We start from the raw sequence: 27853 nt of genomic DNA on the forward strand, positions 1-27853 counted from the left end.
CGGGCCCCGGGCGGGAGGAGGCGGCTCCGTGCTGGGAGGGAGGGGAGAGCAGTGTGTGGCTGGGAGCGGGTGAGCTGTGCAGGTGTGTGAGCGCGCAGGGGGGAAGCGGTGAGGTGTGACTGTGCGCAGGGGGGAAGCGGCAGCAGGAGAGAGGGCGCGAAGATGAACCGGGGCCCGAGGGCGGCGAGCAGCAGGTCCCTGAGCACGGTGGAGGTTAAGAGCAAGGTGCGTAGGGAGGTGCGGGGGTATGCAGGTGTATGCAGGCGGTGCGGGGATATCAGGGGGTGTTAGTGTGTATGTATGCTGTATCCTCAAATCCCTACTTTATATACTAGTATCCCACTGCCTGATCTACGAGAATATATATATATATATATATATATATATATATATATATATATATATATAGTGTGTGAAAATGTAATCATACATACCTGTGAAAATGTAAAGAGATATGTATATATATCTTTACATTTTCAGACATTTATTTATATATATATATATATATATATATATATATATATATATATATATATATATACACACCTTTACATTTGTGTGTGTGTGTGTATATATATTATGTGGCAGGGTTGCAGACCTGTCTAAGACGTGAATGCTCACAAGTGATATTCTTTATTGGAGATTTGTGTGTGTGTGTGTGTGTCTGTGTGTGTGTGTGTGTCTGTGTGTGTGTGTGTGTGTGTGTGTGTGTGTGTGTGTGTGTGTGTGTGAAAATGTAAAGATTTTTTTATATCTATAAACATATTCGTGTGAAAATGTAAAGATGGATATCTATCTACATTTTTATATATTGTTAGCACTTGGATGCGCGTGTTTTTTTTTTTTTAATGTTGCGTGATCTAAATATAGATGTGGAAGTGCACCGGTAATTGGTGTGTAAACATTGGTCTGTGAGTAAGATATAGTTGGAATACGTTTGTTTGCGTTTCATTTATGTAATATACACGTAGTGCATATGTACTGGTCGTGTCATGTATTTACTTGTATGAGGTTTGATTTGTTGCTTGGGAATATGGCACGCTGTAAACTCTGAAGCTTCTGGGTAAAGACATCTCCATGTCCTGTGTTCAGCACTGGTAGGGATGCTATTTTATTTGGCTGTGGTGTTATTTCCCTGCAGCACTGCTGCTATCTTTTTGACAACATGCCAACGTCTTGTTAATACTTGCCTCAGCCCCTATGTATTATAATTGGTTTTAAATGGCACCCAGTCTCTGTCCCTTTAAATAAATTAAATAACGTGACTGTTACCCTTAAATTCTTTTATTGTATATAACATTATGTAGGGGGAGCTAGGTTACTACCCAGTATTCATGCTTTGTTGGCAAATAGTCCTCTAATCCCAGATCTACCAATTTTTTTTCCTTTTTTTCTGTGACTTATAGCCTTTCAAAATAATGCAGGTTTGAGAACTTATTTGAAAAGGTTGACTTGGGTGCTGAATAGGCTGCATGGGCAGAAACCGGTTTATATGTACTGTGCTAAGGAGTATGTTGGCGCTGTACAAATAAAATAAGGGTGATCACATACATAAAACATCTTTTTTATGCTTTCTAGTAGTTTAGTGACAATTTTCATGCACTGTGTTGCCCTTCTCTGGACCTGACAGGTCCCTTGTAGATCTTACTGGCTGTCACCTGAACTAGTTTTGCAGCCGCAGTAATGCCTCTGTGAATAGATTTGGTGCTTTAAGGTTTCGGGTGTTCATTTCATCAGGTCACAAAAGAAATGCTGAAAGCCGTTGAACTTACTGACGATGAGAGCTGGCCAGCTGAAAGAAAAGTCCAAATACAGGCACACTCGTGGTACTATAGTGCAAACGTAGTCCAGCTGGATGCGGATCCACCGGTTTAATTGGAGATGGAGGCACTCCAGTGGTCTTTCAAAAAGTTGTACATTTATTACAGTGCAATCAACGTTTGTCCGCTTGCGACAACAAGCGGACTGACACGTTGATCACACTGTAATACATTTAGACTTTTTGAAAGACCACTGGAGTGCCTCCATCTCGACATCTTCCAGCTGAAACAAAAGGCAGGACTCTCGTGCTGCACCTGAAAGTCTCTTATTTCCCAAGCTGCAAGAAGTTAAAGCAGCATTTCATACCCTGGGTCTCCTGTGTTTAAATACTACTTTAACTTGCTACTCTCATTTAGTATAAACAGTTGGCAGACTATAGGTGGCACCTATAATTTTACAGGCCCAATGAAACCTTGTTCTGAAGTATTTGGTATCACTGTTTGTGCCTGATACTCGGGGAAATATGTCTGGCACAGAGTTTCAAACCTGTTACCTTCACTTCAAGTAGCATTGTCACCATGGCTTGGCCACCTCTGGTTATGCTGCACTACCTGACGATGGAGTATGGCTGTATTCGATTCTCTCTGTAAAGTATTAATAAAAGAGCAGTAAGTTTGTTTGGCAGGCTACAATTGTCCTGGTATAGGTCTGATTCTAAAGCTCTCAATCACCTCAAGAAAACAGTATAGGGTGATGATCCTTTAATGCCACTATTTATCTGGTGGGGGAATTATAAAAAAACCCTGGCAAGGGTAACATCTTTTTTAATTTTGATCTCTAAAGCATCAATGGGAATTTGGGTTTTTCCTTTTTCTCTACATGACAGCATGTTTGTTTTTGGGGTGAGTATATGAATGAAGTGTTCCAGTGCTGCCAGCCAGAGGCGTTGCCTGTTGATATGCAATTGTAACTGATCAACTTCTTTGGAGAGTAGTGTGGTCAGGACTACATAATTTACGCCATTCTGTATAAAGTACCTCAATGATATCACTGTCACACGATCTGTGACAACCACCATCCTACATAAATGTGTTGCACTTGGACAGATAATGCTTCTTCAGAAATGTTTACAGTTGTGCTTTCAATGTGCAAAGAATGGTGTAAGATATGCTTCAGATATGCTTTGGGTGAAATGTGGGGTGGGGGGGGGGGGGGGGGTTCACTGAGGGGAGTAAAATTATGCAATATAAAAACCACCCAAAGACAAGCTGGCACAATCCTGAAATAAGGTACGGTCTATCAATTAGAGGCATAACATTTTTTATGAGGTTTGCAACTTCAAAAGCCAGCTGCAAAGCACTTTAATCGTCTAGAATGCATAGGCTGGTATACCCATGGTAGTGGGCTACAGAAAATAAATATATATTTAAATCCCCTTGAGAGCTTTAGAACCAAAAATCTGTCAGTGCATTACTGTTAAATGGACAACTTCTCCAATCTCATATAAGGTGCTCTGTTAGATTAGACAGCCTTGGTGGAGTATGCATTGCAGAAGGTTCACTTTCTCATCTCCTCGTAACTACATCTTATAGCCATGTTTATTTAATTGCAATGCATTTTTGTGCTTTAGTAAAAGAAAAGAAAAAAATTCTCCTGCATTCCATTATTGTGAATGAAAGCTATTGCATTGAAGAAATATATATGGTGTTTGGGAAATGTTAATTTTTTAGGGTCTTCTGTTCTAAATATGTTGGTTTTATATAATCTGAAAATATGCATTTGCTATTAAAGTGTGTATGCTTGTAAGCACAATTGATCCTTCAGATCAATTAATTGAGTCAATTAATTAATACATTTCTGTTCTTAGCATGGATATTGTTATATAATGCAAGAATGTGCTGTCCCTGAAAAATCTGGTTGGGTAAGGGTGTAGTGCATACCAAGTGATTCTAAAAGTAGAAGTCACCATACCAGTCTAGTAAGAAGTGTTATCAGATTTTGTCATCTGTTGCAAGTGTTTCAGGGTACAGGACATGTTGGCTTTATATAAATTAAATTGTCCTGTTTTAGAAAATGCCTATAAAGGAAAACAAATACATGAATGGGTATTAAACCACCATCATGTGCTTATTTGTTAATTGGTTTTTTATTTTTTTTTATTATTATTATTATTTAAAAGCGGCAGTCCAAGCTGTCGTGTTTTTTTATTTTAATTTTTCCCTTTAATATGTGCATTAATACAATACACACTAAGTAATTAGCTAATTTGCTTTTCGATCCGCTCAGATTTGGCTTGGGGGTTCACTAAATGGCTGTCAGTGCAGCAGAAGATGAGCAAAGATGCAAAGTTCTTTGGGGAAGATCATGTGACCAGGCAGTCACTAGATACAATTGGTGCACTGCTAGGGAGAGGGCAGGGCTCAAAAGGGGTGTGCCAGAGTCTGTTTCTGGAGAGGAAGGGGATATGACTTTGTGAATGGTTGCTATAGAAACAAAAAATGCTTGTTACATTATAATACATTAAACATGTAATTCAAAGTTGTTTTAAAAAAATGCTACAAGTATTTTCTCGCAGTACAGAACTGATTAATTTAAAAAAAAAAACACGTACGATATTGCTTGGTCTGCAGCTTTAAAATGCTGAGCACTTGCTGATCATTGTACAGAAGGAGATACATTGATTGAACAAGACAATGGAAGGTCAATACAAGGGCTCTATATCGATCATTAGAAATCTTCCAATTTCAATGAAAATAAAACGGTAGTCAAACAGTAATAAGCTGCCAAAGTGTTGAGATAAGCAGTTTTGGCAGTTCTGTTCCCCACTCCCAATTTTGCCTCTGTTACAGATCTCAGAATGCTCTGTGATTACTTTGTAGCTCTTGATATACTTATTTGTAAATTAGTGGTGCTCCTCAAGACTCCCACCATCTTTCCCCCCCCCCCCCTCCACCCACCCCCAACAGGTCAGGTTTTCAGGATATCCCCGCTTTAGTACAGGTGGGTGGTCTTTGACTGAGCCATTGATTGAGCCACCTGTGGGGGTTTTGAGGACTGAAGTTGAGGACCCCTGTTGTAAAGAATTCTCTTTACACAGGTAGAAATAAGGACATATATGGCATACAAACAAACTGATATTAAATATTTTAAGTGTAGCCTTGTTGAAGTAATGCAATTCAACAAGAAAATATGTATGTTTGGTATTAGGACAATTCAATAAGGCTTCTTAGGTAAATAACATTAAAGCGTGTGTGCCAGTCAGTCTTAACAGTTCCTTGTGACACCCCAAAGTATTTGACTGGTAATGTTTGCATTCCTCACCCAAAAAGTAGTCTTAAAGGGTTTTTTAAGTGGCTTTTTTTTAATATACCCTGCATACTTAGTGTGCAGAAACATTTGGGATTTAATTCAAATTAAGTACAAAAATAATCTTATCAAGGTATTTTACTTAAGACAAAATGTATGTGTTTTCTGTTTGTTTGTCCTGATTCAACCTGTATGTATTGTTCTTCCTTTTGAAGTAGAATGTGTTTCTAAATCTTGTATATTGACTTTAGTCATACTGTACATAGGTGTGCCTGATATCTGTGGAACACACTGAAAGTATGAGTAATCTTTTAGTGTTTCATTTGTACCACTGTGATGTTCTGCTTGATATACAGTATTTGCTAGTTGAGTACACACAACCAATGCCCTTGAATTTGGTAGCATTTTTCAAAAGAAGGGCTCTCAACATCTATTGTATCTGTCTACGTTTATTGGATCTTGTTTGGTATGTAATTTCCCATATCGTTCTGCGCTTTGGAATATGGTGGCACTTTTAATTTTTATTTAAAATAAAACCTGTATAAAACAGCAGTGTTCAAATGGGGACTCAATCAATAACGTCAATAATGTCTGCTTTAAGAACCTAATGTAAGAGCCCCATCAGAGTATTGGGCATTGATACGATGAATGCACGCCTTACACATTCTTCTTTGCTTTTAGTTTCGATGAGGAGCGTAGTAAGAATGCTCTAGTACTAGGCTGATGTAATAATATAATTAAATCCAGATTATTGGAGGCATGGATGAATCCATGTTCATAAATGCAGTAAATGAGTATATCCATAAAGCACTTTCAAATGACAGGTAATCCCTGAAAACAGGATAAGTGAAGTTGTCACCAACCCTCTATTTCCCTCTATTTCATTGGGAACGTCCACTTTAAATGGAAAATCTAGTACTCACAGTCACCACTTCCAGAACTGGGTATGATGTGCAGATGCTGATAAAAAATCCAAGTAGAGAAGTAAGGAGTAGTGCACAGTCAAAAAAGGAGCAAGAAGAGGATCCAATTGATGCAAAAAAAGTTTATTGGAATAACCAAAGCATAGGGATAACCTACGCGTTTTGAACTATAAGTTCTTTATCAAGGAGTTGATCCTTGATAAAGAACTTATAGTTCGGAACGTCTAGGAGGTTATCCTCTATATCCAACACACACACACACACACACACACACACACACACACACACACACACACACACACACACACACTTACTTTTGTAACCACCAACCACCTTTTCTTGCCCTTTGCTGCTCCTATGTGTGTGGTGATATGAACACTTGTGCTATTTTACAGTCTAAAGCCAGGAAAAGGATTACTTATCTCCCTGCACTTCAGTTTTGCTGATGCATCCATTGTTGTAAAGGAAATTATCAGTCAAAGATGTGTTTCGAGGAGATAATTGTGATCATCATTTTCTTGTGGTCATTGTGTACAGTGACTGCAACAGACTACCCAATTATCAGTTGAAAATCCACCCAGAATTGTAATTTTGTTAAATTTGTGAGAAATTCTTCATATGTTCATTAAAATTATTTTTCCTCCCATTAGTTTGGAGCAGAGTTTCGTCGTTTTGCCCTGGAACGATCTAAACCAGGGAGATTCGACGAGTTCTATGGATTACTACAGCATGTACACAAGATACCAAATATTGATGTTCTAGTTGGGTATGCGGATATTCATGGAGACTTATTGCCCATTAACAACGATGACAACTACCACAAAGCGTTAACTACTGCAAACCCTTTGCTGCGGATATTTCTGCAAAGAAAAGGTAAGATGAACCACACGATTCTCATGCCACTCTATTACAATTTAGGTTTATCATTAGGAGATCATTAAAGCCATCTTTAATAACCTGATATATTAATATCTCTGAACTTAAACTATATTGATGTCTGCCACTGTAGCCAATTATATTTGGTTTCTTTCTTTTGAATGCGCGCATACGCACACGCACACACGCATACTTAGTGTGTACACACACTAATTTTGTTTATCTTTACAAAAAAAAAACACTCCCACATGTTCTGAGCGGTTCCATTTTAGTTGGACTCCCCTTTTGTATTAATATGAAGTTTGTGAATGTGTAACAGGTGTTTTTCTTCCGTAGGTTCAGCTATCTTATCAGTTCTACTCCTTGTTTTCTTTTCATGTCATTCTCATTTGAGAACTTGCCTTTAGATATTGTGTTCATGTATGCATGTGCAGAGACTGAGTTTTTTTTAAATTAATTTTATTTATTTTTTAATTATCCAGTTTAGCTTCAGGGTAACATTTGCAAAGTTGATTTTCAGTACCGCATTGTGTAGAAGAGAACAACCCAATTTCATTGAATGGTCCTTTATAGGGAGGTATTGTATGGCTGGACCAGCGTGTTGATTTTTATCATGAAATGTTACTCTGCCAAGTTTTATAGCTTCTGAAGAGAAATGTTCTTTTTGTTAAGATGTAACATTTTATTATACAACGTAATGTAATAGTGACATTTATCCCAAAAATAACTACCATTTTCAGCACTTTTATGATCATTATGATCATTGAACCATATTATGTAGGATAGCCCAAACCAATTTGGCAAATGCCGCCCCCTTTAAAAAAAAAAAAAAAAAAAAAAAAAGATACATTTGGATAACACAGAAAATAGTCACTTAAAAAAGTATAGTATTATTGAATGGTGACGTGTTTTTCTTTTTTTAGAGTATAAACGAATGCCACTTCTTGTTTGTACTATCAATAATACAGGCCTTTGCATGCCACAGTAGGCAGCTTGACTCTTACCAAATATGCAGTGTGTGTGTCTGTGTGTCTGTGTGTCTGTGTGTCTGTGTGTCTGTGTGTCTGTGTGTCTGTGTGTCTGTGTGTGTGTGTGTCTGTGTTCCATATTTTTTAGGTAGCATTACACATGGTGCTTTGCAATAAAGGCACGTGGAAAGGTGAATCCCTCGACAATATTGTACAAGCAATAATAGCGGAGATCAAGATCATTAAAGGATAATTTAGGCTTTGCTAACTATAACTAATCCTCATAATTTAGTATAATTTTCACTTGGATGTGGTTGCCAGGCCAGCAACATGCAACCAAGAAACGCACATTAAAAATTACTAGAAAATACTTCAATAAGATTGATTACCTTTTTTTAATGGACTGTCACCTTTTTTGAGCAACATAAGACTTGGAAGCAAGACGAAATTGCCATATTTATGCAGGAATGTGAAGAACAACTTGTGAGACCATGTTGTACTAGGCGACTAAACTATTCCAAGTGGCAATGATACAGACTTGCTGGTTGTACTATGTATTGTAGTAACTGCATTTGGGATCAAAACACGTCCATTCCAATTTCAGGATAGAACGTTTCATTGTGTCACACAGTATCTATTTCCCATGACTCCACGTGTAAGGCCGCGCTTATAGTGCCGGCGACATGACGTCGCCCGAAAACAAATGCATTGCCGCCGCCACCGCGTGCGCTTATAGGAAAACTGGTAGCCGGCAAAATTAGATTTTTCAAGGGCTGTCGCCTCGTGACGGCCCTTGAACCAATCAAATGGCCGGAAACCTGCGCTGCTCCCGCCCAGCGAAATATAGCTTTCACCTGTGGCGACGGGCCACTTTCGCCATCGGCACTATAGGTGCGGCCTAACATTTTATTCAACGATGTAAAACACGGGAAACATGCACTTTTTTAGGAATTGTTTTCTTTTGAGCGCTGGCAATTTTTCCACTTTTGCTTTATGTGGGAATGAATACTGCAGTATTTCCTGATAATATATACCCTTTTATGGAACCTACAGCTGCAAAATCTTGTGAATTGAAAGATTTTTTTGCATATGTTTTTTTTTCTTCTAATCACTGCAATTGTGCGTGTAATTACTACAAATTATTGTGAGGATATCCTTAAAATCTCAATTCTCGTCTCTAAGTGCTATGGGAACGTCCCTCTTCTGTGAAGTGCGGTGCTTTAAAACTATCCCAAAACAGTTATATTTTATAGGTTTATTCTTTGTAAAGTCACTTATTTTGAGATTAGAAGTCTGCCAATATTATACTCCTTGGAGCTATATAAAATCAATGAGATTGCCATTGATAAATGAACAATCATCGAAGATTAGCCACTATTTTTTTGTGATATGGAAATAACCTCTCTGTAAAAATGTAGTGTAAATATGTTGAACATCTTTCATACTCCCCTTAGAAAAACCTCTGAAGCTTTTCTGCTGTTTTGATGTTTCCACTTTTTTATTTGTGATTTGGGTCGATAACCTAATATTCGATCACATTCACCCGCTGTCGTCTGCAACTTCCGAGCTTCTCCCCTGCAACACCAGTGAAAATGTCTGACACTGCGTTTCCGTGACAACGGGATGCTTGACGTCACGTAGAACTTTATTTTAACTTGGATATTAATAAAAATAATTTTTAAATACAGTTGATATACTCGCCTTCTGGTAACAGAGTGCTCTCTAAGCCGAGTTCTTTATTTTTCTTCATCAAGACCACTGGAGTGCCTGGATACGTTTTCTCAGTCTGGATATATTGAACATCTTTCATACTCCCCTTGGAAAAACCACCAACGCTTTTCTGCTGTTCATATTTCAACTTTCTTTGTGTTTTGGGTAAATAATCTGCAGTGGAAGTACTGTATGCTAAGAGATAATGGGGAAGGGCAGGGTTACAGACCTGTCCGAGATGTGAATGTGCTCACACGTGGGATTATTATTGGCTGTATGCTAAGAGATAATGGGGAAGGGCAGGGTTACAGACCTGTCCGAGATGTGAATGTGCTCACACGTGGGATTATTATTGGCTGTATGCTAAGAGATAATGGGGAAGGGCAGGGTTACAGACCTGTCCGAGATGTGAATGTGCTCACACGTGGGATTATTATTGGCTGTATGCTAAGAGATAATGGGGAAGGGCAGGGTTACAGACCTGTCCGAGATGTGAATGTGCTCACACGTGGGATTATTATTGGCTGTACAGTGGAGGGTTTTTGTCACTTTTTTCCCCCACCATAATTTATAGAATGTGAAGTTGAAACCTAGCCCAGCTTCACATTGCATAGCCAGTATATCCAGCCTCACACTGAAGAGACCCAAAAGGTCAAAACACCTGTCTGTGAGTAGGATTTACTGGCTCTGCACTTCTTTAACCCAGGCTGTGCTGAAAAGCTGTGTAATACAGCAAGTATAAGCTTATAGGGAGTCCATATTGTATGTCTTTATTTATATAGCCACCAAAAGCGTACTCATCGCTTCGCAAAGAATACAGTACAGGGAATTATAATAATAATAATAAGTGCAACAAAACCAGACAAAAGGAAAGGAAATCCCTGCCCTGAAGAGCTTACAATCTAAGAGGTATGATGGGAGACTTGCAGAGACAGCAGGTGAGGGAATATGTGCTGTAGATGGCAGTGCTTGGCCACAATGGGTGGTAGGAGTGGATGTGGGACAGTAGCCACGAATGCAGGCTGTTGGGATGCTTGATTTGTGGGGCATGTTAAAATGGATTTAAAGAAAAAATGACACTGCTCATTTGCATGTCATAACCCAGAATCCCTGGCTCCAGTGGAAGCACTGTGTGCGAAGAGATAATGGGGGAAAGCAGGGCTGCAGACCTGTATGTGAATGTGCTCACACGTGGGATTTATATTAGTGGTAGATAAACCTAATATTCTATTACACGTTTTGAAGTTTACCCATTTAGTGAAATGTGCCAAATAAGTGTAAAACCTTGGAAGACCATTGATCCAGGGAGAACTGTGGCTGCTGCTATTTGGAGTCGGCAAGATTGAGGCATAGATTGCAAACGTTTCACCAGAGGTTTTTTGTTTGCGTTTCTCTAGATCAATATAACTATAAATATAAAAATAGAATGATTATCTCTTCCAGTTAACATTCAGCAAAAGTTGAACTTGATGGACATAACATTTTTCTGCCTCCTACTATATTAGTGTGTACGTGCGTGGCACTTACGTAGAATTTCGAGCGCATAGGGTCACTTGACACACACACAGCCCCCTGTGGCTTGCAGGTAGAGAATTGGTACTATCATATGAAAGGTCCTGGGCTCGATTGCTGTATGATATGGTATAATTTATAAATTATTTTATATAATAATTTATAAATTATAAAATATACCATATCACACAGGGCTTGTGTGATGTCACAGACGCTAAAAACAAACTTAACATACAGTCTACTGCACTGTGTTGTAGCTGTTAAGTATATTTATAGTCTGTTTCATCACACCAATCCTTCAGGTAGGGAATTTCTTATTGGCATATGAAAGGTCCTGGGTTTGATTCCTGCATGTGTATTATATAAAATGTATTCATGTTCAATTCCCACATGGTTTAGGTGTGTGTGTGTGTGTGTGTGTGTGTGTGTGTGTGTGTGTGTGTGTGTGTGTGTGTGTGTGTGTGTGTGTGTGTGTGTGTGTGTGTGTGTGTGTGTGTGTGTGTGTGTGTGTGTGTGTGTGTGTGTGTGTGTGTGTGTGTGTGTGTGTCCGTTGGCAATAAAGCATTGAATGTTTAAAAAAAAAAAAAAAATGGAGGTGTTTTTAAATCGGGAGCCACGCTCAGACTTCGTTATAAGCGGATCGGCTGGGTGTGTGGCACTTACATTTTTTTAAAGGGGGCCCTGTCATGGTACGCCGGGTGTACCTTAAAGGGGGCCCTGTGTCATGGTGAGCCCGGTGTACCTTAAAGGGGGCCCTGTGTCATGGTACGCCGGGTGTACCTTAAAGGGGGCCCTGTGTCATGGTACGCCGGGTGTACATTAAAGGGGGCCCTGTGTCATGGTGCGCCGGGTGTACCTTAAAGGGGGCCCTGTGTCATGGTACGCCGGGTGTACCTTAAAGGGGGCCCTGTGTCATGGTACGCCGGGTGTACCTTAAAGGGGGCCCTGTGTCATGGTACGCCGGGTGTACCTTAAAGGGGGCCCTGTGTCATGGTGCGCCGGGTGTACATTAAAGGGGGCCCTGTGTCATGGTGCACCCGGTGTACATTAAAGGGGGCCCTGTGTCATGGTGCGCCCGGTGTACCTTAAAGGGGGCCCTGTGTCATGGTGCACCCGGTGTACCTTAAAGGGGGCCCTGTGTCATGGTGCGCCCGGTGTACATTAAAGGGGGCCCTGTGTCATGGTGCGCCCGGTGTACATTAAAGGGGGCCCTGTGTCATGGTGCGCCGGGTGTACATTAAAGGGGGCCCTGTGTCATGGTGCGCCGGGTGTACATTAAAGGGGGCCCTGTGTCATGGTGCGCCGGGTGTACATTAAAGGGGGCCCTGTGTCATGGTGCGCCGGGTGTACATTAAAGGGGGCCCTGTGTCATGGTGCGCCGGGTGTACATTAAAGGGGGCCCTGTGTCATGGTGCGCCAGGTGTACCTTAAAGGGGGCCCTGTGTCATGGTGCGCCGGGTGTACATTAAAGGGGGCCCTGTGTCATGGTGCGCCGGGTGTACCTTAAAGGGGGCCCTGTGTCATGGTGCGCCGGGTGTACATTAAAGGGGGCCCTGTGTCATGGTGCACCCGGTGTACATTAAAGGGGGCCCTGTGTCATGGTGCGCCCGGTGTACATTAAAGGGGGCCCTGTGTCATGGTGAGCCGGGTGTACATTAAAGGGGGCCCTGTGTCATGGTGCGCCGGGTGTACATTAAAGGGGGCCCTGTGTCATGGTGCGCCGGGTGTACATTAAAGGGGGCCCTGTGTCATGGTACGCCGGGTGTACATTAAAGGGGGCCCTGTGTCATGGTGCACCCGGTGTACATTAAAGGGGCCCTGTGTCATGGTACGCCGGGTGTACATTAAAGGGGGCCCTGTGTCATGGTACGCCGGGTGTACATTAAAGGGGGCCCTGTGTCATGGTGCGCCGGGTGTACATTAAAGGGGGCCCTGTGTCATGGTGCGCCGGGTGTACATTAAAGGGGGCCCTGTGTCATGGTGCGCCGGGTGTACATTAAAGGGGGCCCTGTGTCATGGTGCGCCGGGTGTACATTAAAGGGGGGGCCCTGTGTCATGGTGCGCCGGGTGTACATTAAAGGGGGCCCTGTGTCATGGTACGCCGGGTGTACATTAAAGGGGGCCCTGTGTCATGGTGCGCCGGGTGTACCTTAAAGGGGGCCCTGTGTCATGGTGCGCCGGGTGTACATTAAAGGGGGCCCTGTGTCATGGTGCGCCGGGTGTACATTAAAGGGGGCCCTGTGTCATGGTGCGCCGGGTGTACATTAAAGGGGGCCCTGTGTCATGGTGCGCCGGGTGTACATTAAAGGGGGCCCTGTGTCATGGTGCGCCGGGTGTACATTAAAGGGGGCCCTGTGTCATGGTGCACCCGGTGTACATTAAAGGGGGCCCTGTGTCATGGTACGCCGGGTGTACATTAAAGGGGGCCCTGTGTCATGGTGCACCCGGTGTACATTAAAGGGGGCCCTGTGTCATGGTGCGCCGGGTGTACCTTAAAGGGGGCCCTGTGTCATGGTGCACCCGGTGTACATTAAAGGGGGCCCTGTGTCATGGTGCGCCGGGTGTACATTAAAGGGGGCCCTGTGTCATGGTGCGCCGGGTGTACCTTAAAGGGGGCCCTGTGTCATGGTGCGCCGGGTGTACCTTAAAGGGGGCCCTGTGTCATGGTGCGCCGGGTGTACCTTAAAGGGGGCCCTGTGTCATGGTGCGCCCGGTGTACATTAAAGGGGGCCCTGTGTCATGGTGCGCCGGGTGTACCTTAAAGGGGGCCCTGTGTCATGGTGCGCCGGGTGTACCTTAAAGGGGGCCCTGTGTCATGGTGCGCCGGGTGTACCTTAAAGGGGGCCCTGTGTCATGGTGCACCCGGTGTACCTTAAAGGGGGCCCTGTGTCATGGTGCGCCCGGTGTACATTAAAGGGGGCCCTGTGTCATGGTGAGCTCGGTGTACATTAAAGGGGGCCCTGTGTCATGGTGCGCCGGGTGTACATTAAAGGGGGGCCCTGTGTCATGGTGCGCCGGGTGTGCTATAGTGAGTTTAAATGTTGCTCTTTGCTTGATGGTCAACCAGTGCAGTTCTCCATTGGGGGGTGATCTGGTGGAATGTCCTGGGGCCTCTGAGTCTGGCCGTGGAGTTTTTGATTTGTGGTGTCATTTATGACAGTTGAATTTTCCAAGAGTTTCTAGTACTTGGAGATGTATTACTTAGTCCTGCTCTCTTTCTGTTAGAGCGCACACACAGACGGAGGTGCTCTCTTTCTGTTAGAGCGCACACACAGACGGAGGTGCTCTCTTTCTGTTAGAGCGCACACACAGACGGAGGTGCTCTCTTTCTGTTAGAGCGCACACACAGACGGAGGTGCTCTCTTTCTGTTAGAGCGCACACACAGACGGAGGTGCTCTCTTTCTGTTAGAGCGCACACACAGACGGAGGACACTACCGCTTGTGCTGTTACAGAAGCCGGAAGCAAAACATGACAGCAGAATTCCGTCTCTCTGGCTATTCCATTGTTCTAGATCGGGGGCGCGCAAACTTTATATGCTGAGCCCCCTCCCCCCCATCTTACCTCGCGCAACATCAAATGACGCCACAGGGTCGTGTGACCCGCAGCGTCATTTCACGTCACGTTGACGTGGTCACGCGTCAAGAAGCAGGCTGAACCTTGGTAAGTAGAGGTTGCAGAGGCCTCGTGCGGTTCCCTGACATTTCATTTAAATGCCTTGGGGAAGAGCGCGGGACCTCTGCAACTGCCCGTGCCCCCCCCCAACCCCCCAAACAAATCTCCCGCCCCCCCAGTTTGCACACCGCTGTTCTAGGTGACCATACAAAGCAAATATTGCTTATTCCTTTTAATGCATGTATATTTCCACTTTTAGTTTAATTTAATCTATGATTTTTCAGGTTTACAAAATTGATATTTTTATTTATCCAGTTGCTAGAGCTTTGAATTTGACATTCAGGATATGTGCACTGAGGATTGAATGCATTGATGCATAAAACTATTTTATAGACAACACTAAATTCTAAATAGTGCTGTCATGATTCAGATAAGTCCAATTAGGCTACGGCCCCAGTCTTCCCTGTGGCACGCGTGCCCGGCGGGGTGGCGGAGCGTGCACGTGTGGAAACCGCGATCTGCGGTCTCGCCTCTGAATGAGTCTTTGTGGTGGAAGGGGGATTGTGGCTAAAGAAATAACATCCTCTTCCACTGCAGCATGCTGTAGTCTGTGCTCTGATTGGCTGCTATTTCCTTCTCTCTGATTGGCTTGGGAAGTCTGCCATAGGATTGGTTCTCACGGACCCACGTGACGCTGTCGCTACTTCTGAACACAGTTTTGTTCTCTTCGGAAAAATCTGTCGAGCAACGCGGCAGTATATTGCTCGCCAAGGCAGGTAGTGGGCCTGGGCACATTGAGGGGCGGTACTTGTTCCTGCAGCGCACGCCATAGCACGTGCTACAGAACGTACTGGAGACCTAGCCTTAGGGAAGATTTGTGTACTACTCCGAGACCTGTAACTAATTTTCATAGCTTGACGTCCATGAGGAGACTCAACATGACTTTATCGTAGCATTGTAATAAATCCTAATGCATCCCACATCTCCCTGAACCATTTTTCTTCATTACATTTACATGAAGATATCAGTCTGTGAAGTAACATACATCTTATTGTGACCTTGCAAACTATTGCTTATTTTTATTGTAAATTGACAAGACATCACAACATGCGACTGGCGCAATCTACACCTTGTGTTGATCTTTGACTCTTCTAGAAGTTATATTAAAATTCCATGCCTCAACTCTGTAATATATTAACTACTGTGACTGGGAAGGAATTATGTGGACATTCACCTCTTACATATTTTTATTAACATGCTGCCCTCTGGATGTGTGCCAGAATGTTTTTCACTTTAGTCAGGCAATGATTAGCTTGGTAGGCTGGACAAATCTACCTTTTTTGTTCCTAAAGATTGTCAAGGAAAACCGTGATAAAGAACTGTAGAGTTCTGCTTCTCAGTCATAGGGTTTGGTAGAAAGGAAATGACAAGTTTATGGTTTAAATATTCACCCTTGAAGACCCCCTCCAGCACCAAAACGCTGCTCACTGCTCCTCATTGCGGACCATACTATTGTAAATAAGAGAAGATAGAAAGATTATGGTAGTAAGCAACACTTAAGCTGCCATGAACAATATATCAGTGATGTAGAAGTACATCAAACTGTAAGTTTTATATATATATATATATATATATATATATATATATATATATATATATCGCTGTTTCCCCCACCCTATGGTGTGTGTGTGTGTGTGTGTGTGTGTGTGTGGTGCTTTACCTGCGGCTCACAGGAAGCCTGAACCTCCGCTGCTTGGAGCCCGGGGTGTCCCGGGATCGTCGGGTGACAGCGCCTCCACCTGTGAGGGATCCTGACAGCGCCGGATAACCCCTTCACAGGACCCAATGCAATAAGTACACACCGCGTGTACGATAACATGTTTACTGAACATGCAAATAACAGTACACAGGCCTCACAGGGCCGTACTCTCACTCCGTGCCCTCTGTCCACACCCGGGTGGTACTGAGGTGCCCTGGGCACCCAACCACCCAGTGTGTGACAGCGCCGCCCCAATCAGTGTTAGAGTTGGTGCACTTGTAGATTGGGTGTGATACATGCCGAGTGCTCTGGCACTCGGTACCACCGACTGAAGAGAGAGTCTGGTCCCACGCCGTCGCAGTCAGCGATGGTATCCGCTTCCACGTGGGGTGGTATCCAGCTGGAGGGTCCCACCTTGAGGAGTATCTAGCCTTGCAGTGGTGTTCTGGTCCCAGACTACAGCCCGCATCTGCTGCACGGCATCTTGCTGTGTCCCTGACACTATGGAGGCTAAGTGGGTTTATTGCTTTGCATCTCATCCCAGGCTATGTTTAAAAACTGTTTAAAGCAGCATGCATTGGCTCAAGGGTTTAACCATGTAATGTGGTCTTGAGACAAAAGGTGGCACTGTGTGCTCATTTGCATGTTATTTCCCAGAATCCCTTGCTGCGGTGTAAGTGCTGTAGGCTGGGTGATAATGGTGAATGGCAGGGTTGCAGACCTGTCTAAGGCATGTGAATGTGCTCACAAGTAATATTTTTATATAGGTCTGAGAAATGGGCCCAGGGGCCTTGAACTGGGTATTGTCCCGGTCCTCATCTGATTTTATTCCATTTAAGCTGCGTTGTTGTTGTTGCAAGAGGGCATACATCTATATCCTACCTTATACAGCAGAAACTGGAAATGTTAGTTCAAGCACACACAAAGCATGACTGTTTGTGAGATGCTTTTGCAATACTAATGTCAATTATGTCTTGAGGCTTTTGTTACACACCCTTAAAAATGACGTAGGTTTCCAGCTCGGTCTGTAACAGCCCTTGTTTTAACTCATTCCGTATTGGACGGAGCTGTATGGTACACAGATATATTAGCCTTATTCTCAACCAGTGTGTGCGTGCACGGTCATTTCCAGTTTCTGCTGTATAAAGGAGGATATATCTAGATCTCCAGATATACTGTACAGGTATATCCGTTTGCAATAAGGCGGTTTAATTGGACTAGAACAGTACATTTCTAGATTTCTACTTTAGAAAGCTAAATCACAGATCAGGGGGTGGGCGGGACAATAACTAGCCAAAGGCAGTACCAGAGCGGCCGCTAAGAATTCTGTGGCACAACTTTTTATTGGCTTTTAGTCATCACGGAGCAGGGAACATTCATGCCCCACACTCAAGTTCATTTTAAGTTATCGGAATAGCTTCTCTTGTCACCAGGTCTTGAGTTTGCCCCAGTGAAAACCTTTTTATGTGGAAGGAATATGGAGACAAGGGATATTTACCAAAAAGGTGTGTGTTAGTGTGTGTTAGTGTGTGTTAGTGTGTGTTAGTGTGTGTTAGTGTGTGTTAGTGTGTGTGTGTTAGTGTGTGTGTGTGTGTGTTCTCTAACAATTCTAAGTGCATATTCTGATGCCCTAACAAATGCATATCGGGCAGTGATCTCAGACACTGATCACACATGAGCAGATTTTGGTCTGTTCATTTTCATATGCACCCAGAGACAGGACCAGGCGGTAAAACATGGATACTTCTGATGGATATCTCATTACGCATGGAGTGTCCTGCTTGAAATGTAACTGTTTATCGGTCTGCCACTAGTCATGACACGTAATTTTTCGTTTTTTTACAAGCTTGCTTGTTATGTTGTTGTTGTATGTATTTATTAAATGACTTGGCATTATATCTGTACTTTAGTTGAGCCTTGCAAGGCTTGCCTTTTAACACCAGCCAATGATCCGAGCTACTTCTAAAGGGATTCATCTTTATTGGTTTTGTCTGAGAGGGTTATACATTTTGAAGATATGGTTTTATGCAAATAACACGTTTCAATGTTTAATATGGAGAACGCTTTTCTTTGTGGGGAATAGGATGGGGAAGCATTGCAGCTACAGTATGTTTTTGGTGTGCGGTCTGCAAATCTGGCCATATGAAAGAAAAGCAGCTGTCATGTTGCCAGCTGGTTTGCTGGATGTAAGACTCTGTGGAATGTGTGGTTCCTAGCACTGGCCAGCACAAACTCACTCGTTGTTTGTCCGCTCATGGTGGTGAAATGGAACAGTTCTACACTTGCCAAACACTGCATTTTCAGTAGTGGGGTCACAGCACTTTTGCCTCTAAAGCTGCAGTTACAAATTAAAAGTATTGTCTCCTTCATAAACACCCACATTTTAGTTTCCTTACTGGTGGCACAAAGGCCCTTGTTTATTATGATCCAATTATGGTTTTTAAACTGCTTGTTAATGTCAAGGAAACGTCTGATTTCCATGCATTGAAATAGCGTTGACCTGGAGAAATGGCTTTCACAGCATATTGAAGGCTAAGCTGGTGCTATCTGAGGTTGCCATGGGAATTTATCTATAGAGGTTTCGTTGGGAAAACCTTACCATGTATATTCCAGATGTCAAATGTATCTATTTGATGTTTGTTCAAACTAATGCATACATCAGTGTTTCCCAACTCAGTCCTCGGGGAACCCCAACAGGTCAGGTCTGAAGGATATCCCTGCTCCAGCACAGGTGGCTCAGTCAAAATGACTGAGCCGCTGATTGACCCACCTGAGCTGGAGCAGGGATATCCTTAAGACCTGACCGGTTGGGATTCCCTGATTACTGGAGTTGGGAAACACTGGCATACATAAAGGTGTGCATATATGATTGGAAATAGGCTGTGACAACCTAAACCTAAGCTCTCTACTTTTCCGCATGGATTTAATTATTTGCTCACAATGCACCCGATCCTGCTTTACTAGCGTGAAATGTAAGCAGGATGGTGTGGCTGCTGGGACTGACGGGTCCCTCAGAGCTGCGCTGCTCAGTGTGTAGTACAAGGTGGGAGGGTTTAAGGAGAGCAAGCTGCTGAGGCACACGATGGCTGGGGGAGAAATGCAGAGAGCATTGGCTCTGTGCTCACCTCCTGTGTGAGGTCTGGAGGGGAGGGGGAGAGAAGTGAGATCCATTTCAGGGAGGAGTGGAATGAGAAAGCGGGAGGGGGGAGAGCATATCCATGATGGAGGGAAAGATAAGTATCAGGGAGGGGGGGTATTTATTAAGGAGCCTGAGTTGGGGTGGGGGGGAGACCCCAACAGATGCACGTGTTGGGACCCCAAAAATTTGGTGCCTACTTTATTTTTTATATAACACTTTTGTCCACCCATGATGTAACAGTAGTGATCGTCTACTCTGCGTGTGAAGGGTTTGTGTTAACCAGTCATTGTTGATGTAGAGGTCTTGTTTTTATACTTGTGACGTAACGGATACTTTGCAGATGCGATGAGAATCTCTGCTCTCTCCCCCCCCTCCACCTAACATTCCATTCGGCTTTTTGTTTTGTCTAATTGCGAATATGAGATGGTGTCATAGATTTGTCATCTAGGCTAAAGGTGAGAGATGATTAAAGATCTGCAAGTTCATTATATAACAAATTGTATTTGTGCGTAAGGCTGACCTAGATGTGCAATCCTACAACTAAATGAATTATCGAGTCAAAGGGTGTGCCTGTTTTTTATTGGGACATCATTGCTGAAAGATACAGGGCTTGGTAGTCTTTGCTTTATTATTAGATTGTACTTTGTCTGAATTCTTTGCATGTTTTTATATCCATTTTTTCTTGTTTCTGGATATGATGCAATATATCAAAAAACACATTTAACTGAAGAGGTCCTTCCGTCATATGAATTGTATAGTGATATTAGAAGCCCGGAGATAGTGATGAGAACTCTAAATATGCAGTTACATTTTTGGTGGGAAGTCCACCTCAGACAGTTTTTTTGGCAATCCAAGCTATCTGCCTGTGCTCATAATTGGGTTATTGCTTTTCTCTTCCTCACATTTCCAATTTAGAGGCCAAACTTATTCAAAGAGCGTTCTACCAGGTTACTCATCCCTGAAATGGTGGATGATGTGTGTTATGTTACAATGGAATGTGCTTTGATATCCTCTGTGGATAACCAAATTTGTATTTGTGTAATCTGCATTGCATAAAACCATAATGGCGTTTTTATGTTGTAAAATCTTTGGCAGTATGGAGCTCACAGAATTTGAATCTGCGGAGAGAAACCATCATGATTTATTATCTACAACAGGGGAGCTCAACTCATGTTCTCGAGCCCCCACCCCCCCACCCCATGTCAGTTTTTCAGGATATCCCTGCTTCAGCACAGGGGGTGCAGTTGAAGACTGAGCCACTTGTACTGAGGCAGGGATATCCTGAAAAGCTGACCGAGAGGGGGGTGGGGTGTGTTTGAGGACTGGAGTTGAGCTCCCCTAATCTATAACATGTTCTCTGGTAGCATGAGCTTTTGGAGGCCTCTTATATTTGGGGGTCTCTGCTATTCTTGTACCTAAGAATACAGTTATAACGGTCTAAAGTATGAACCATATACTGACTGGTCAACATAATTTTGCTTCTATAAATCCCTGCGGTTTGGGCTCGGAAACCGCAACCTGGTTACAGTAATTTTGGGAAGGACATCTTGTACCCAGCAGTTGACTAAATAATTGAGTTTGCTTATGCCCTAACACCACCCCGATCTTCACCTTCTACGGAAGTGTAAAATGTACAATGTTCATATATAATTCATAATCTCGGCCAGTTCTGTGGTTTCTAAGTAAAATGTGTTTGTTATTGGCTGGCAAAAAATTAACTGGTTTTAGTTTATTAAGTGTTGACGGATTTCCGAGCAATTTTTAACTTAGTATCTTAATTGCCATTCTTATCTTGGTATCATTAGAAGACAATGGAACTAATTGTACAAAATGAAAAATCGTAGACAAACAGCTGTTGGCTGGCAATGTAAGCGTCTCACACGATCGCATGCAGGCTCGGCATGAATCAGTGTGTCCTGTCTTCTATAAAGCCATTTCAATGAATTGCAGGCGTTGGTCACTTTGTGTTCGTAGTGATACAGTATGTACTGGCCAAGATTTGTATTGGATTTAATTCGGGATTCTAACGACTCAATCTGATTTTTAACAAAATAAAATTATTTTCATGTTTAATCTTTTATGTATAATTTATGTATACCTGTTTCATAAGCCGCATGCATATCGATCATGGAGACGCTTGTGTTGTAAATGTTTCTGTTTAACATGTTTGTTAGGACAATTGTTAATATATATCTTTTTTTTTTCTTTCTATATATGTAGAAGAAGCGGATTACAGCGCCTTCGGTACAGACACTTTAACAAAGAAGAAGACGGTCCTTGCCACAGTTTTGCGTCCAGACATCAGTAGGAAGAAGACCCATATACTGATCAGTATGCCTCGTGATTTCAGACCCGTGTCTTCCATCATTGATGTTGACATTCTCCCAGAAACCCACCGCAGAGTTCGGCTCTATAAACATGGAACAGAAAAACCACTCGGGTTCTACATACGTGACGGCTCCAGTGTCCGAGTAACACCACATGGCTTGGAGAAAGTGCCTGGCATTTTCATATCCAGGCTTGTTCCTGGTGGGCTGGCACAAAGCACAGGTTTGCTAGCGGTGAACGATGAGGTTCTTGAAGTCAATGGCATTGAAGTGTCTGGAAAGACCCTTGACCAAGTTACGGATATGATGATTGCAAACAGTCACAACCTGATTATCACTGTAAGGCCAGCAAACCAGAGAAATAATATTGTGCGGAACAGTCGCACCTCTGGAAGCTCAGGACAGTCCACTGACAGCAGTACTAGTGTACAAGGAAACGTACCAACGCAGCACATTGTGCAAAACTATCACCCTGAAGAAATTGACAGTGACGACGAGGACATTATCATAGAAGACAGTGGCGAGCCTCAGCAAATTCCAAAAGCGATACCAAACAGCGAAAGCATGGAATCGCTAACACAGCTTGAATGTTACCATGATGCAACGCAAAATGGTTTTATCCCATCAAACGATTTCAGTGTGCGTGCAAGTGGAGGCGATCGAGAGCAGCTTGACAATATCCACGAGAAACAAATCATAGAAGAAGATGGAACCATCATTACACTGTAACTCGGCACGTAATGCTACTCCTTGCCGCAGGCTGCCATTTGGTTTCTTATAATGGCTTGTTGGTTGCACCTTTTAGTTCTTCGTAGTTTATTTTCTGTGTGACATTGTATGCGAAAAAAATAGTTTAAAAAAAGGTATATCTATATTCCCCACCCATTTAATTTTAACGGTATATATGTATAGTTGTTTCCCATTTAATGTTGTTTCTTGAATGCTTCCTATAGTATGTATGTCTATTTTTGTTAAATGAAGGAGTAAAGTAAATAGTTGTTTATCTTTCAGTCTCACATTCCACAGGCGAACAGAACACCATATTCCACTTTTTAACTGTTTCAAGCATGTTGAGTAAATGCAGAAGAATAAGCTTGCTTGCAATGTAACGGACAATATGCACATTTTGTGCATTGAGGACCTATTCTCTTAACTTTAAATGTATACATACAGCTTTTTACACCGAATTCTCTTGTTTCAATGATTCATGGTTTTGTTTTTTTTCCCCTTAAATGTTTTTCTCACTTACAGTTCACTTTTTTTTTTGCCACAAATGCTGGTAATGCATTGCAGAAAACAATAAAGTATTAATGGATCATTGTAACTATTTAAGAGATCTAGCCCTCTACCCTTTTGAAAAACATGTTTGGCAATAGTCTTCTACAAAAGTACATGAACCTTTTTTTGTATAATTTGTTTTAAATGTAGACTACAGTCAAAACAAAGGTTAGCCGTTAAATGAGTGATCGGTGCTCGCATATCCCTTAATTCTCTCTGAATCTCAGTGATTGTATTCCCTTGTAGGTAGGGGTTTTTTTTTTTATTTTATTTTTTTTTTATTTTTTATCATGAACCTTTGCGCTGTTATTGTAGCAAATTGAGAACCCATAATTCAAATGGATTTCAGTTAATGTCACACTTTGGTTTAATGAATGATTTGTAACACTGTAACCAGACTTGGCGGTATCCTGAGCGATTTTGCGTATGACAGCGCTCATACTTATCTCCTCTAGGACTAGGTCATTTACCCCACACACTAGCTCCATAAATCTTTGGTGACCGTTCCACTTGTCTCTTTATTTGGATGTAAAGAGCCATACCAGGCTATGGATACAATTAAATATCGCAGGATGGATTTTTATGTGGTGTCAAGTACACTTTGAACACATTTATACACGTGAATTGTTGACAGAAAAAATATATGATCTTGGTTATTTCCAATGCTCACATATTAATGTTGGGCCAATAAGAGAAAGCAGAGTGTGCAATAATCCGTTTCTGCGGGACTCATACGGCTAATAAGATTTCGCACGGCAATATGTAATTCCCGCATGAAATCATAACTTCATTGAAATGATGATGTTTATTTGTAATGTATTGATATGGGGTACTCAACTGTAGTACTCAAGACCCCCTATCCCCACACCCCCCAAACGGGTCAAGTTTTCAGGATATCCCAGCTTCAGCACAAGTGGCTCAGTCTTTGTCTGCACCACCTGCTCTGAAGCAGGGATATTCTTAAGCTGACCTGTTGGGGGAACTTGAGGACTGGAGTTGAGCACCCCCTGATCTTCATAGCTGGAACAAAGTTAATTATGTGCATGAGATAAATCTCTTTTAGGAGGAAACAATATTTTTATAGTGTGAAAGGAATAATCAATTTTATTGTGTTCTGCTATGGTTCTATTTGTGATCAATATAATGTTGATTATAGAGCTATCCACCTCGCTCACTCAATGTTACGACGAGCTGCGCATGTGCGCACAATATATATGTATACATGCGTGTGCATACACGTCCAAACGTACAGGCTCACTGGGTGACTGGCAGAATAAGGGCTTCGCAACGTTAAGAATATGGCACTTCTGAACATTACAAACGTTCAACAATCATAATTTATCGCAACGCTATTAAACAAATATGTAGATACCTTGTGCTGCTAAACGCCAGTTTTTGCATAATTTGAATATAATAAAAGTCATGTAAACCTGCACAAGCATTTAATATGAACCTATGTGGGCAAGTTAAACGCTGGGTTATGTCGTTTAATGACTCGCAGAACGTAACTTTATAGATTTTGTACGCGATCAAGGCTGTATAGATTCCACTTTATAACTGTTTGAATGAACTTAAGTATACTGTGAAGAATAAAAAAATGAAAAGGGCTTTGCTCCAAAGATTTGATGTAGAAATGGTGACAATTATTCCGGATCACCAAACGAGAATGTTGCAGCATTTTAGACACTGGATAAAGGCATTATCAGGCTTTGGCTTGTAATTTTAATTTCACATCAAGATCATGCCACTATATTTTTGTATGTTTTTAAATCTCTACTGTTTAATGATCAGAATGTCGAAACATTATTTAAATTGTATATATATCAGTGGTACTGGGGTCCCCTATGAATACACATAGATTTACGAATGAATACTTTCACATACTACCTCTTAATTTTTTTTATATGCTTTGTTTTAACATCTGATACCCTTCAAAAAATCTGACTGCTTTAAAATTCACGGTCTGAAACTGCTGTCAGTTCTTTCTGTAACTTATTACTGTACTTGTACAGCAAACACATCTTACAGTATGTTAAATAGTGTAACTTGCTTGGTCGTGTAGAGCTGGGGTGGCAATTCAATCCTCAAGAGCCACTAACAGGTCAGGTTTTCAGGATATCCCTGCTTCAGCACAGGTGGCTCAATTTTGGAATGAGTCTCTGAGCCACTGTGCTGAAGCTGGGATATCCTGGAAGCCTGACCTTTGGGGGTGCTTGAGGAATTGAGCACCCCTTGTGTAGAGCAGGGGTGGGCAACTCCAGTCCTCAAGGGCCATTAACAGGTCAGGTTTTCAGAATATCCCGGCTTCCGCACAAGTGACTCAATCGCTGTTTCCGTCTTCGTCCCTTGAGAACTAGAGCTGGTTATACTTTGTGTTTTACAAGGAGATTAAGAACATGGCTGCCTTTGCACATGTGCTTATGTCTTAAAGACGCAGTGCCACTTGGTGAGATACTGATGTTGCAATAAAGTGAAAGTATTACACCAGATAACCTCTACTTCTAATGTCTGTCTGATAATTCAAAGTATATGTAATGGCTTTCATACTTCTGCCCCAAAGTCTCACCATAAAAATCACAAATGGGTCACTGCATTGGCCCATAGAGTAGATAGAAGAAAATGTTTTGTAATAAAGAACAAAGGTAAGATCAAGGGATGCCTGTAATGGTGATTTTGGGATACCTACCCAACTGCCGACTAAATGTAGCGTATTAGCCTGTTAACGTAAAAACAAAGCCAACAGCTTTTGTTGACCCAACACTGGTATACAAGCTTTTGAGGTGAGGTTCAAAGCTTTGATACTGTAGAACAGGGAGGGGTGGGTGGCAACTCCAGTCGCCAAGGGCCCCCAACAGGTCAGGTTTTCAGGATACCCCTGCTTCAGCACAGTTGGTGGCTCAGTCAACAGCTGAGACACTGATTAAGCCACTTGTGCTGAAGCGGGATATCCTGAAAACCTGACCTGTTGGTGGCCCTTGAAGACGAGTTGGCCGCCCCTGCTGTAAAATATTGGTCCAATAAAGGTATATTAACTATTTGTTCCCTTGCACATAACCAACAGCAGAAATAAGGATGATGCAGGAGTTGCATTGGCGAGTAAGGCTAATTTTAAAGCGCAGCACTTGGAAAATTCACCGACGCTATTGTCTCCAAAAGATATTTTTGTACGTTAGCAGTTCTTCAAAGAAGAAAGTTGCATTTGTCGGTAAATTTTACTGGGTAGTCAAAAGGGGCATTTTGAAAAGAGGCACTTTTTGGGAATGGAGCAAGTGGGACGCTGCAATTTTAATAATGAACGCCTAAATAATGTCTGCTTCTATGTTGTGACGGCCGCAGCATACACGGTTCTCAGAAGTGATGATGCTGATGGTCTATACATTGACACATCTGCAAGCGCAAAACAAACCTACCACACGTATACGTGTCAGGAGGAGCGCTACTGAGATTGTGACCTCATGTATACAGTACCATAAAAGGCAAAAAGCCCCAGTGCTACGTCCAATATGACAAATTATATAGTTAAATACTTATGTCTTCTCGTAAGGGTCATTTAGTTACCTTCTTGGGCCAAAGAATCTATAAATGGTGTGCAAGGTATCCCGTAAAATGCAGGCCCTCCCGACCTCTTCACACGGAAGCGGACGAACAGTAGCCATTGTAAAACTGATTAAAAATGCCGTTCCAAATGCTACGGCCTTTTAGAGCTCATATAACAGCAACACAAAGGCTGTAACACTTAAGCATGTATTACTTTTCTGAAAACATGGAAATATGGAACGAGCACAAACATTTGTTATTTTTGTTCATGACTAAAGAGGCTCTTTGCAAAGTCCCTTTTCCGCCACCTTGGTTATAAAGGAAACGGATCGATGTAGGACCATTAACCGCTGTGGGCCCTTCCTGTGTGTAACCTTGCACAGAGGTCGAGTGATTACTTGTAACTGGATTCATGGGTTTTCAGTTATTGACCTGAAGCATGAAATAGAGGGGCAATAACAATTCTGTTGGGGGAGGGAAATCCACCCCTCACCCCCCAAACTTGCACTTTTTTTTCTGGAGCGCTGATTGAAATAATGATGTAACGTTTTATTCTTTGTCTTGTATAAATCCAACTGTCAGCTGTTCTGCATCTAACTCCAGTCTGCAAGGGTCAGCAACAGGTCAGGTTTTCAGATATTGCTTCAGCACAAGTGGCCAAGTTGAAGACTGCACCACCTGTGCTGAAGCAGGGATATCCTGAAAACCTGACCTGTTGGTGGCCCTCGGACTGGAGTTGCCCACCCCGATCTACACTGAAGATAAGAAATGCTTGTGTGTTCACCAACTTACCTGTGAAAAATAATGTATTTCAAATGGTATAGCGATGTGATTTCTACACAGACGAGAATGTTTTCAATGTCAAATATCAGTATTTTTAATACTATAATGTAAAATATACATTTATATCACTAAATGAACTTAAATTTTTTGAAACAATCAAACTGTAGCTTCTGTATGTTCATGTCTTTTTATATTTTTACGAATTGGAGAAATAAACCAATAGATCACCCTGTGCCCATCTTTCTTTTCACTAGAATAAGATTTTCTAACTTGATCAAGGTCCCTGAATAAACAGACGTTGGATTTAAATGGAGCGCTGTACATTTTATTTCGATGTTGCCGTATATCTTTAAACTCTGA

General features: G+C 42.2%; 1 protein-coding gene across 1 annotated transcript; it reads left to right on the plus strand.

The window, feature by feature from the left end:
* On the plus strand, nucleotides 1-27802 carry PARD6B (par-6 family cell polarity regulator beta). The gene is made up of 3 exons (XM_075571253.1): nucleotides 1-225; nucleotides 6641-6863; nucleotides 21789-27802. Exons 1-3 carry the CDS (start codon nucleotides 163-165, stop codon nucleotides 22622-22624), a joined length of 1122 nt encoding a protein of 373 aa, XP_075427368.1. The 5' UTR covers nucleotides 1-162; the 3' UTR covers nucleotides 22625-27802.
* Nucleotides 27803-27853: the final 51 nt, after the last annotated feature.

Source organism: Ascaphus truei, chromosome 15, assembly GCF_040206685.1.
Source record: "Ascaphus truei isolate aAscTru1 chromosome 15, aAscTru1.hap1, whole genome shotgun sequence".
Lineage (NCBI taxonomy): Eukaryota > Metazoa > Chordata > Amphibia > Anura > Ascaphidae > Ascaphus > Ascaphus truei.

What these genes read in the sequence shown, in the direction of transcription:
- PARD6B (XM_075571253.1), top strand. Translation starts at nt 163, where the DNA reads ATGAACCGGGGCCCGAGGGCGGCGAGCAGCAGGTCCCTGAGCACGGTG. An exon ending in CGGTGGAGGTTAAGAGCAAG is followed by an intron (nt 226 to 6,640) that starts GTGCGTAGGGAG and finishes TCCTCCCATTAG; the next exon opens with TTTGGAGCAGAGTTTCGTCG. An exon ending in GATATTTCTGCAAAGAAAAG is followed by an intron (nt 6,864 to 21,788) that starts GTAAGATGAACC and finishes CTATATATGTAG; the next exon opens with AAGAAGCGGATTACAGCGCC.